Source organism: Corylus avellana, chromosome 9 (genome assembly GCF_965113065.1).
Source record: "Corylus avellana chromosome 9, dhCorAvel1.hap1.2, whole genome shotgun sequence".
In the NCBI taxonomy this organism is placed as follows: domain Eukaryota; kingdom Viridiplantae; phylum Streptophyta; class Magnoliopsida; order Fagales; family Betulaceae; genus Corylus; species Corylus avellana.
Window position 1 is genome coordinate 19,425,099 of NC_142498.1, and position 12,713 is coordinate 19,437,811.

Genomic DNA, 12,713 nt, shown 5'->3' on the forward strand with positions numbered 1-12,713 from the left:
CTGGCTATCAATGCAAGTGGCATGTTTCCGCTGCAACAAGACCGAATTCAACATTCCGAATCCAATGTTCTTTGTTACGTTTATTTTTTGCCAATGAAAAAGAAAAAAGAAAGAGCAAGAAGGTGATTGTTTAGGCTCAGCTCAGTAGACGAGGCATTGCAATCTCCGAAGAAATTCATTTTCAATTGTCGCGTTTTCTTAAACGAAACGGTTTCCGAACTCGGCTAAGATATTTTCAGGTCAGAATTCTTAAGCGAGGGATTGAGTTACCTCAGTGACAGATCTGGCGTAGGCGTCCTCCATTGAGAAATGGAGTGTTTGGATCGGAAAGAGAAAAATCTCGGGGTTTTTTTTTTATCAGAGCAATAGAAACCAGTGCCTTGCGGCTTCCTCAGCGTTTGAATTGTTGTTTTCTTCTGGATGTTCTGTGGAAAAGAGTTTCTCTTTTGTCCACGGGAAGATTGCGTGCCAAAGATCTAGAACAGAGATCGATACATCATCGCCTTTGGGTTCGAGGCTTCGAGCGCAGACGTTACACTTCAGCAAACGCACGGGGCTAGTGTTTTACTACGCGTCTCACGCATGGAGCCCATTTGAACGTGCGCTCGTCTGCGGCGTGAGAGTGAAGCATAGAGGGACGCCAAGCGGGCTGGGCTTAACTTAGAAATTGAATGAGACTCGATGGGATGCGATGGGCTTTCTTTGTTGTAACATGTGTTACATGTCTTATTGTTTTTTTTTTTTTTCACACGCACTCACGAACTACCAGTCGATTTAAAATTATCTTCCAAATTTCAAAACTCTCAATTACATTCTCAAATTTTCAATTTGATGCAATTTACCTATCTATCAGTTTTTTGACGTTAAAAGTAATGAAATTACCTTTATACTCCTAAAATTTTCAATTTACCCTTAATTTTAAATTAAAAATTTTAAAAATATGAAAAATTGGAGGGTAATTTAGTCTTTTTAATGGTTTTGTGAGGTTTTAACAAACAAAAATTAACGGAGGGGGTCAATTGCATCAAAACGTGTAATAGTTCAAGAGTCCTAAGCGAAATTATCTCTTATATATATATATATATATATATATATATATATATGTTAGTTGTGATATGCAACAGGAAAATCAAACAATGAAATGTTAGGGCGTACATTTAGAATATTAAGGAGAAAAAAAAAATGCACCCTCTCCCATCATATACTTTCCCCTCATTCCTATCAACTTAAATGGAATTAAATTCTACATTATTAAGCTTGAGTTATACGAATAAATTTAATGTTGCAATGGTGTCAATTGACTAGCGTATTAAAGCCTACTTGAAAGTGATTGGTTAATGATTTTATTTTATGAGTGATTGGTTAATAATTTATCTTAAAGCTATATAAAAATAGTTTTATCCTGACTTTTCTTTTGCAATGTGAAATGATCCTTCTCTGCCCATTTGGATTGTAAGGAATTGAAGACTTTGTTCTCACTTTTGTCCCCCTTTTTTTCAGATTTGGTTTTCTTTAGAAACCCAAACCTTTTTATAAATATTATTTTTCTTAACACATGTTTAAATTATCGAAAGTATAGTCATATTTATATGTCATATAAACCTATATCACATGATTTTGTAAAATAATGTAGAAAGGTCTCACTAAGTATTATACTTAGCAATTGATCAGTGCGCTATTGAGTTAGCACATCTCGAAAACTTTTGATACAGTCCAACTAACAATTCGTAAAAGATACAAAACGAATATCATTGGAGCACACAGCCAATCCAAACAAATGTGATTTGTTGATGCCAATAATGCAAAGCTGAAAATCCCCTTGAAGGATAACATAATAGCAACCAATGGGCATTGAAGCTAACTGCCAATAGGGCATTAGTATAGCAGTAAATATTGCCTAGTAAACATCAAGTGAGAAATCTAGCATCCCCATTCCAAACACAATTTAAGGATCCTTAGAGTATGTTTGAGACTGTGTTTGAAAAATATAGTTTTTAAGTCAAAAATGAATTCTAAAGCTTTTGCCAAAAATACGTTTTGGCAATTTTTTAGCTTTTGGATCCTTATAATCGCTTTCAATTTGTTTATCAAACATGTATTTTTTTTTTCTTCAAGCGGACTTTTTGAGTGTTAAAGGCACTTTTAAGTCTCTCAAATGCACATTCAAACAAGCCCTTACATCAATTTGAAGACCTTATGCGAGACAAATTACAACAATCTTTACCATCCAACATGCCATTGACTCGGTACTAAGAGCTCCTTTCCATCATACAAGACGAGTTTCGCTCAATATTAAGAGCTTCGGCGACAATTCAAGAGCTATTTAACCATGAGTTTATTCGATAAAGTTTGAGCCATTGTGTTGTCCGCATTACTAAACCGAAGAAAGATGGATGTTGGTGAATGTTTGTGGATAGTTGCGCAATAAATAAAACCAGAGTGGAATATGGATTTCCATTTCCATGACTGATGATATGTTAGATGTATTGAATGACGCCGCCATAGATATAGCTTTCTAAGGAAATTGCTAAAAGTAATGGATGTTTATTCAATGAAATATGGTCATCTAGCATAAATAAAAAAGAGATGAGGAGTTATTTTTAAAATTTGTGTGTACATGTTTATTGCAAACTATAAAACTTTTGTACTCTATAGGAAGGTTTTTTTTTAAAAGATGATTTGATAGACATATAATCTTTGTATACTGTTTACGAATGTTTAAGCTCCACGCAAAAATTCAAATTTAGCCCCTAGCCTCTTCATTGTAGGGTTGGTTTGGGTTTGAATTTTAAAAAGTGTAATTTAAAAATAACGATTTTAAAATATTTGATTAAAAAATGTGATTTTAAAAATACAATTAATTATTTAGCAAAATCACAGTTTGGTATTTAAAACCACAATTTAACATTTTAAAATTGTGAGTTTTCAAAAAGCATCATATTGCCTGCAATTTGAAAACTCGATTTTTTTACATTGTTAAACTAATTTGGTTTAAACACAATTTCAAACAATCATTTTTTTACAATTTAATTTAAAATAGTATTTTTTTTATTTGCAGAGTTGCAATTCCAAACCCAATCGTACTTGTACTGATTATGAGTCATGACAAAGAAATAATTCGGAACATCAGTAGGGCTGAAAAGGCAAGCAGTTATTAACCGCTCGCTAACCGCCTTAAAAGCGGTTAGTAAAAAATCATTAACCGTTAGGCGCTTATGGGGTTTACTAACCGTAACCGCTAACCGCCTTTTTATATAATAAATATTTATATATTCTTATAATTATAATAATAATAATATTTGTACTAATAACATGATCATTAAATTACCCCGTGCTTTTTATATAATAAATATTTATATATTCTTATAATAATAATAATAATAATATTTGTACTTATAACATGATCATTAAATTACAATTTTTTTGAGATAATTAAATCATAATTTAAGTATTAATATATTATTACTATAATTTATATGATTATATCACGTGATGAATTGATCATTAAGTCATATGATTATATAGTAACAAATAATACATATATAATAGTCCCCAAGGGGTAGCTCAATTGGCTGTGAACCACGCCTCATGAAGCGGATGTCACTAGTTCGAATTCATAAAAAGAAAATATAAAATACATATATAATATGACATAAGCCATAGTACTGGTAAATGTAAATTTGTGGTCAAATATTTTAGATTTTTCAATTTGGGCTCCTTTTATACTAATTCGGCACAATTTGAGGTATATAGCAAATTTTGATGCTAAAATGGCCTTAAAAATGCAAAATTGAAGTGAGAAAAAAAAAAGAAAAGCCAACTCTCAAAATTGGCCCAAAAAGACCAACTTGTAAAAAACGGTTAATGGAGGCGTTTATTTATTTAATAACTATTGACCGGCAGTTAACCGCTTAGGGGTTAGTGGTTGCGGTTAGTAAAATTTACTAATTGCCTAAGTGGTTACGGTTAACGATTTTAATCACTAATTACTAATTGTAACCGTCTTTCACTCCTAGGAACATGTAGCGGATAAATAACAAAATTTAAGCGGAAAAGCAGTGGGCTTTTTACTAAAGCCACGTGAACAAACGGATCATGCTCGACCCGAGTGTCCAAACCGGCCCAAGAGCATGCCGAGTCCGTATAAGACGAACGGAGCGCTTAAACCCTCAAAAACCTAAACACACCCTTTGCGTCGCCTTCGCAGTTTGCACACCTCTCCTGTGATGCTCTCTCTGTCGCTTCTCCTTCGTCTCTCACTCCTCCCACTCACTCGCAGTGAAAACCAACCATATATATAGTGCTCGATTCGCTCGGCCGCTTTGTGTTTTCAGCCACAGAAATGCTGGAGGCTTACAAGAACAGCTCAATCGACTGGAAGCCGTCTCCGGTGGTTGCCCTAGCGACCAGCGCCGACGACTCCCAGGTCGCCGCGGCTCGCGAGGATGGCTCGCTCGAGATTTGGCTTGTCTCTCCCGGCTCCGTCGGCTGGCACTGTCAGCTGGTACCGCGTGTTTCTCTTTTTGTTTATATCTTTCCTCTTTGGTTAATATCATATTCATCAGATTGATAATCTTTTCGAAACGTTTTGTGTGAAGACGATCCATGGAGACCCTAATTCGAAGGTTTCGTCGCTCGTGTGGTGTCGAGCTGGTTCAAAGGGCTTGCCTTGTGGTCGGTTATTCTCATCTAGCATCGACGGGTCGGTTTCAGAGTGGGATCTTTTTGACTTGAAGCAGAAGGTATACTGAAAAGCACTTACATTATTTAGCCTTTTGTTATTATGCATATATTAATGTTTGGAGTACATGCTACAACTATAGCGTTAATCCCTGAAAATGAATAATATGCTCGGCAGTGGTACTATGGTAGCTAGTCATTGCGCATTGTATCTGCAGGTAAATTTGTAAACCACATGAATCATAAGCGAAACCATGGGGGTAGGTCTGCTGCTGGTAGTGTTGCAATGATTGGCAAATTGCAAGACGTACCAGCGGCTGGGATTTTTGCGTGTTTTAATCTTTTACAAACTATAATTTATTATGAAAAATGAGGTTTTGTAGCACGAACGTATTCTGTTGTTCAATTATTATTGATTTGATGTGCTTAAACTAATTTTTGTTTCAAATGAATTATTAGATCATATTCTAAACTTGTGTGTATTTGCAGACTGTACTAGAGTCAATTGGGGTCTCAATCTGGCAGATGGCTGTAGCCCCCTCTAATGACCATGTGCTTGATACACAGCCAAAGTCTGAGCATATTGGAAATGGGTATTTAAATAACAACCTAAACATGGATGATCACGAAACCAGTGACAGTGAAGATGATTCAGATGCAGTTGTGCTTCATGAGCTTGCTGTTAGTGAGCTACCGCGTGTGGCAATTGGTTGTGATGATGGTTGTGTGCGAATATACAGTATCTCTGACTCAGATGAATTTATTTACACAAGATCATTGCCTAGGGTCAGTGGTGAGATACCTTCTTCTCACTGTATATGCTTGTTGTCTCATTGATTCTTCTTATTCTTCTTCTCCCTCCTTAAACATTTATCACCTTTCAAAAAAAAAAAAACATTTATCTCAATTCTAATTGTAGAGAGAGTTTGTCCTGTTATTATTTTCAGGGCGTGTTTTAAGTGTGACGTGGAGTCCTGATGCAAATATGATATATGCAGGGAGTAGTAATGGGTATGTATGCAACCTTCAGTGTGCCTGATTGCTAAAGTTCTGGCACATGCTTCACTTATCATGCTCGCAGTTTCACTGAACTTGGATAAATCTGTCGTTCCTGCACTTGTTGAGATTAAAATAATCTATCATGTTTGCTACAATGGATTTTCCTCCCTTTTGCAGGTTTATAAGATGCTGGGATGCTAAATTTGGTCATGAGGTCTACAGGATTACAGTTGGACTTGGAGGTTCAGGTAGTGGACCTGATCTTTGCGTATGGTCCTTACTCTCCTTGAGGTAAAAATGGATTCACCTTTGTATTTATTATTTTTCATTTGTATGTGGCTTATGAGCGTCTGTTCCATTTTGTTTGTTGCTAAGGCACTGGCTTACATTTCTGATATTTAGTGATTGGTCATTTTAGGTGTGGGACCCTTGTTAGTGCGGACAGTACTGGCAGTGTCCAGTTTTGGGACAGTCAGCATGGGACTCTTTTGCAGGCGCATTCTCTTCACAAAGGCGGTGTGAATGCTCTGGCAGCAGCTCCCAGTCATAACAGGGTCTTCTCTGCTGGTTCTGATGGTCAGGTACAGGACGTTGGTCCTCTTTGGAGTTGAAAATTATATATCCAGTTTGTCTCTCCATAATGAACTTGATGTGTGACACTTACTACTTTTGAAATATTGGTATTTAAGCAAACCAAATGTATTGGGCATTACATTATTGCCTGATACTTTGGGATGATATGTGGTGGCTAGTTTCACATAAATGTCAATATTTCAAATTCCGTCCAATTCTTTTAGTCCATTTCAGTGTTGATTAGGACTGGATTGTGAGACTGCAAAGCAAATGAAAATGGATGATTTTAAAGGCTGATTTATGTTGCCCGAAAGGCCAGTTAGGTTTATCTGACAGTGGCTATGTGTTGTATATGTGAGTTATATATTGTTCATAGAAGATGAAAACAGTGAAGATGTTTAGAAACAACAAGACAAAGTGACATTGTGAAGAAATTTTATGAGACGATCACGTGCTTTTAATTTTTGATTTTTTGCATTACTATTATCGTTTGGCCTGCATTAGGTTTCACTGGGTTTTTTAGGCTCAAAGGCTCAAGGTCCACTCCTAATCGACCAAACCCATATTAGTTGTTTTTGAACTCAAGGTCTATGACCTGTTACTTGTTAGATGTGGAGGTAGTGGATCCTATTTTTGGCAACTTGTGGGGTGAGTGGAGTTCTAATGATGTTAATAAGTTGTGTGGGGTTGGTCTTTGGAAAAATATCAGGAGGAGGTGATGGGAAGGATTTTTCTAGATACACTAGTTTTGCAGTGGGGGACAGTTCTAAGATTAGATGTTGGCATGATATGTGGTGAGGGAATAAAGCTCTTAAGGTAGCTCTTTCTAGAGATATTTGGTATTACTCGCCTTAAGGATGCTTCAATGGCATATCACTTGCAACTTTGTGGTTACTCATTAGTGGAATGTCAATCTTATCAGAGTGTCGCATCACTATGAGGTTGCTGTAGAATTCTATTTTAGGTCTTTGTAGGTTAGAGTCGGGTATGCCTTGTCAGGTGGTGGATCTCTATGCAAGTTGGAAAGGACAGTTTGGTAGTTTTTAGAGTGCAACAGTGGAAGATGATCTCACCTTGCTTATTGTGGTGTATCTGGAGAGAAAGAAATGATCGATGTTTTGAAGCTTGCGAGAGAACAGTGGTAGAGCTAAAGGGGAATAATTGTCTTCAAAACTCTTTACTAGTAGACAACTACCCAATAATTGTTTACATATTTATAATTTTCTTGATCTTGTCTTTTTCTAGTTTGGTGTTTTTCTTGCATACTTTCTGTGTATTTTGAGTTGTGCCCTTTTGGTTTTATTAAATTTCATTTACTTATATAAAAAAAAGGGGAATAATACTTAGCTGTGAGGGGCTCAGTTTAAGTTCAATGCATTGGGATCTTTCAGAATTAGATGTTCATGATTGAAAACTTCTCCATGTCTCTTTAGAAGAGTATTATAAGTTAGAACTGGTAGAGTCACTTAGTTCCTTCCTTTTTCTTCTTTTTTCTTTCTTTTTTCTCTCTCTTTTTTTTTTTTTTTTTTTTTTTTTTTTTAGTGGGACATATTATTGGCTGTGCTATTTTTCATACCCCCCATCCCTTTGGTTTGGCGTGGTAGTGCCTTTAACCTTGTCCCCAATTTTGAACAAATGGAAAACAACTTTCCAGGTCTTTTCAATGATAGATTTTCATTTCATTTTTGCAAATCCACCATCTTCCTTGCTTCTAACATGCTTCTTTTCCTTAATTTGTTACAACAATTGTGGATTAAGGTCAGCATATAAATGAATCAGTGTGGAGGTTTCCCCTTTGGTATTCTTCTCTATATATACTTTTGTAAATGTTAAACATGATGTCAAATCCCTAATGTGAATGAGCACTAGCTTCTTGTTTCCTATTATCTTTTCCAACAGTTATTTTTGTTTTGTTATTATCCATTTTTTTTTTCAAAATGAGAGATGCTGTGCTAAGGATCTGCTGGTTTCTGAAACATTTTTGTCAGCTTTGAATCCCTAGAATTTTTGTATTGATCTAGTCTTTATGCATCTTTTCTTGTCCCCCTTCTTGTCCGACTTTTTAGCTTTTATAAACTTGGTTGGTCAATTGCCCTTTACTAAATGTTATTTGCTTTTAGGTTATTCTGTATAAGCTGTCTAGCGAAACAGTTGGACCTACTGATGACGAGGCTTCTTCTGTAGTGATGAAGAAATGGAACTATGTTGGGTATGTGAGAGCCCATACACATGATATCAGGGCTTTGACATTGGCTGTTCCAATCAGCAGGGAAGGTTTGTCAATGACATTGTTGTTATTATTGTGGGTGATATAAATTATTATTGATACATGTATATATGTATTTATGTTTCCAGTAGTTTTTTATAGTTAACATTATTTTGGTTGTTTTCCAATTCTTAAGTTACACTACTCTAATTGGCAGATCCATTGCCGGATGAAAAGGTAAAAAGAATTCGACGTGAGGAGAAGCCCATTGAATTTAGTTACCATAAGTGGGCCCACATGGGAGTTCCGATGCTCATCTCAGCAGGTGACGACACAAAGCTTTTTGCGTACTCTGTGAAGGAGTTCAGCAAGTTCTCTCCTCATGATATCTGCCCTGCACCTCAGAGGGTACCGATTCAACTGGTGCATAATACAGTTTTCAATCAAACACCATTGCTTCTAGTTCAGGCTTCCCATTGGTTAGATGTTCTCTGCGTACGCACGAAGGGTGTTACCTTTTCTGACACGGCATGTGGTCCTTCTGGTGGACATGCAGTGACAGATCTGCTTGCTCGAATTAAGACTAAGGCATCTAGGAAGATCATTTGCAGTTCTATATCTAATTCAGGGGCACTTTTTGCATATTCTGATCATGTGAGACCCAGCCTATTTGAGTTGAAGATGCGTGGAGTTGGGAAAAATACATGGACTGTTAATAAAAGGCAACTTCCTCCAAAACTACCATTTGCCCATTCAATGGTTTTTAGTTTTGATTCTTCTCGTTTGATGATAGCTGGGCATGATAGAAGGATATATGTAAGCTGTCCTTTGGCTTTACTTTTTTTTTTGGGTGTGATTGTTCTTCCTATTTTTTTGTATTTTACGAGGCATGCCCCTTGTGGGAGGACTCCTTACGGTTCTTCCTTAGAGGCTGAAATCCTCCGAGTGGCTAGTGTGAGGTTCACAGAATGTGTACCTCATGCCTTGTGGCTTGCCCTATGCCTTCGTCAAGCACCTAATTTGTGAACCTAGTTAAGTTCTCAATTATACTTGATAGATTAAGGCTTCAATCTGATTGACTTTTATGGTAAACTATCATTTGGGATGATTGAGGATGTATGTGTCAACGAAACTTGATATTATGTTTTAGTAACTTTTGAATATAAATTTCTATTACTATTTCATGACTAAATGCTGGCTGGACATCAGTGTTAATGGTAGACATGTGCAATTGTAATGAAATTGATATGTACATGCAGTAGTAGTACATGGTTTATTTCTTTGCCTTTGATTTTATGAATTGTAATTTATGTGATTTAATATATTTGAGTCTGGGCCTTAGTGTATGCCAATTACTTACTCAGATTCTTAATTTACACCTTTCCATGGAAAACTTATTTGTAGTTTTGCTCATCCGCCTGAATGGCTAAGTTAAGTTAAGATTTGTAAAACAAAATCTTCTTTTTATAGTTGTACAAGGTTTACCTCAAGATTCATTTCTCTGTAGTCGAATGGTGCACCTTAATATTCCTGAGAGTAAGTTCTCTCTTGGATGTGGTTTGAGGCAAATGCTTTAGGATTAACTTTTCTGGTGCATGATTTTATCACCATGTGCATGAACTGGTTGGAAATATAAGCCTTATAAGGACAAAGAAGATGCATATGACTCTCTGATGTGCATGCAGCAAAGCTGCACTAAATAAAGCTGTTGGCTGATATTTTGTTGCATGTCTTTCCATAAGTTCTTTACATCTGATTTACATCTGTGCACATTCAGCCTCCAGAGGCCTAGTTTACTGTCTGTGCTTAGACAACTTAGGTGTATTTATCTGCACACTATTCAGCTTTTGTTTCTTGACCTTTCTCCTTCTGGATGTTACAGGTTGTGGATGTGGGCAGCTCACAATTAGTACATACCTTCACACCATGCCGTGTGTTGCATGATGAACAATTACCACCTAGTGAGCCTCCTATTACAAGAATGTTTACTAGTTCTGATGGCCAGTGGCTAGCTGCTGTCAACTGCTTTGGAGATGTTTACGTATTTAATCTGGAGATTTTAAGGTTTGGAACCACACTTTGTTGTGCATATACTATGTTTTTTTGTTATTTTCTATTCATGAGATCCAGGCATCATTAGTCATGCCTTAGCAGAACAGGTACCTAGGAAGATCCATTTATAAATTGTCTGAGAATTAGTGTCTGTAACTGGTTATGATTTTGTTTGCTTATTTGTTTTGTGTGCGCTTATTTTGGGATATGAAGAAGGTAAGTATACATGTTTTTTGCTTTTATTTTAATGATAGACTTAACTGGTATAACATATTGGTCACTATCGTGATTGTTTTATGGTCATGGCTGAATACTAGTGGGAAGGATTATGTGAAAGTAGGCATGAGGTGAGAGAATTATTGAAGTTGTGATTTTGCTGCATTACAAACTATTTCATCTTTTAGACACGGGACTATAGTCTTGTAGATTGACTTTGTGCCTTGAGCTTTCTTTGTTGTAAACTTTTTTTGGTTCTGTGGAGCAGGCAGCACTGGTTCATTTCAAGATTGGATGGTGCCTCTGTTACAGCTGGTGGTTTTCCTCCAAGAAACAACAATGTGCTTATTATTACAACCTCTTCAAATCAGGTCTATGTATTTGATGTGGAGGCTAGGCAATTGGGGGAGTGGTCAATGCAGCATACGTTTATTCTGCCGAGAAGATACCAAGAATTTCCTGGGGAAGTCATTGGACTTTCTTTCTTGCCCTCGACAAATTCATCATCTGTTATAGTTTACAGTGCCAGGTGATCCTTTCTTCTAGTATATACTTGTAGTTTTGCTGGGCCCTTAGAACAAGGGAAGTTGCTAAAATGGCAGATAACAATGGGCAAAAAGCAAAGTATCTAGACGCCTCAATGATATGGCTTAATCAGTAAAAATTTTGACTTATGTCCTCATAAAAAAAATTATATATGATTATATATAAAGTAGTCTTAGTTCGATTACTTATCATAGGGTTTTCCTAGTGAATGCAATTTTCACTTTATTTTGACACATCAGAGATTGTGCAGGGAAAGACAACATAATTATTCTGATAGATTTTGCTAGCAGTTATATATATATATATATATATATATATATATAGGGCTTTTTGCTAATTTTTATTAGCCAAAACATATGAAGATCAGTTTCAGCGGATAAATGCTGAAATTGGGTGGTAAAAAGGCAGGAAATTATCCTTCCTCGTAGATTTATTAGGAAATTGGTCGCTTTTCGTTCTTTTTACCATTTGTTTCACCAGTATAATAATTTTGTGGCTCTCATTTTCAAAGATATTTGACATTTACAATATAGGGCTTTTTGCTAATTTTTATTAGCCAAAACATATGAAGATCAGTTCAGCGGATAAATGCTGAAATTGGGTGGTAAAAAGGCAGGAAATTATCCTTCCTCGTAGATTTATTAGGAAATTGGTCGCTTTTCGTTCTTTTTACCATTTGTTTCACCAGTATAATAATTTTGTGGCTCTCATTTTCAAAGATATTTGACATTTACAATTTTGTTTATGCTTTAGGGCTATGTGCTTGATTGACTTCGGGATGCCAGTAGATCGAGATGAAAGTGAGTTGGTAAATGGTCAGGATACAGCATTGAGGAATTTACAAACTACTCCCATCAAAGGGAAACTGAAACGAATATTGAGAGATGGTCAAACAGAGACTAAATTGAGTGGTAGAAAAAATTTTGAGTTTTTTTCTTTCAGAAACCCAGTTTTATTTATAGGACATCTTTCCAAAAATTCCCTGTTGATCATAGACAAACCATGGTTGGAAGTGGTTAAAACTTTCGATACGGCACCTGTTCACAGACATATATTTGGGACATAATTGCTTGTCAGAAGAGGGTTTGTTGACAGCCTTCGGGGGGGAAAAAGTTCAAGTCACCGAGGGTCTAAAGCATGTTTTGTGTTGTAATATGCCCTGAATATTTTTGTTAACATGTTAAAGTAGTTATTTTTGGTCTTCCATTATTCATTTTAATATATTAGATCATTCCCTAGATTTTGTGTATTTTCATTTTCAGCATTATAGTCTTCTGAGTTTGTATTTACTCTTGGCTTACATTCTCCAACCGGTTGTAAAAAGATTTGTGTTCTTTCTTTTTGCAGAACCTAGAAAGTTTGGGGAACCGCAGTTAATTGTTAACACTTGTAATAAAAGATTTGAATATTCATTTCACTGTGATGCATTCTTTATTCCACC

The 12,713-nt window shown here is 36.1% G+C and overlaps 2 protein-coding genes across 3 annotated transcripts in view; one reads left to right on the top strand and one right to left on the bottom strand.

Moving 5' to 3' along the window:
- The window catches only part of ECA3 (endoplasmic reticulum-type calcium-transporting ATPase 3), a 33,689-nt gene extending 33,119 nt beyond the window's left edge, over positions 1-570 (bottom strand). The window contains exon 1 of one of the 2 annotated variants that reach the window (XM_059603676.2): positions 271-566. In XM_059603676.2, coding sequence (XP_059459659.1) covers positions 271-303 — 33 coding nt within the window. In that variant the 5' untranslated portion in view covers positions 304-566. Of the gene's footprint in view, positions 1-270 lie in introns of both variants that reach the window. The other variant, XM_059603677.2, reaches the window with a different exon arrangement.
- A 3,618-nt stretch (positions 571-4,188) lies between these two features.
- On the top strand, positions 4,189-12,689 carry LOC132189383 (WD repeat-containing protein PCN). Its single transcript, XM_059604112.2, has 11 exons — positions 4,189-4,504; positions 4,599-4,742; positions 5,170-5,473; positions 5,628-5,691; positions 5,857-5,970; positions 6,098-6,260; positions 8,373-8,526; positions 8,676-9,274; positions 10,341-10,522; positions 10,995-11,255; positions 12,026-12,689. The coding sequence occupies exons 1-11, from the start codon at positions 4,343-4,345 to the stop codon at positions 12,336-12,338; spliced, it is 2,460 nt and encodes an 819-aa protein (XP_059460095.1). The 5' UTR covers positions 4,189-4,342; the 3' UTR covers positions 12,339-12,689.
- Positions 12,690-12,713: the final 24 nt, after the last annotated feature.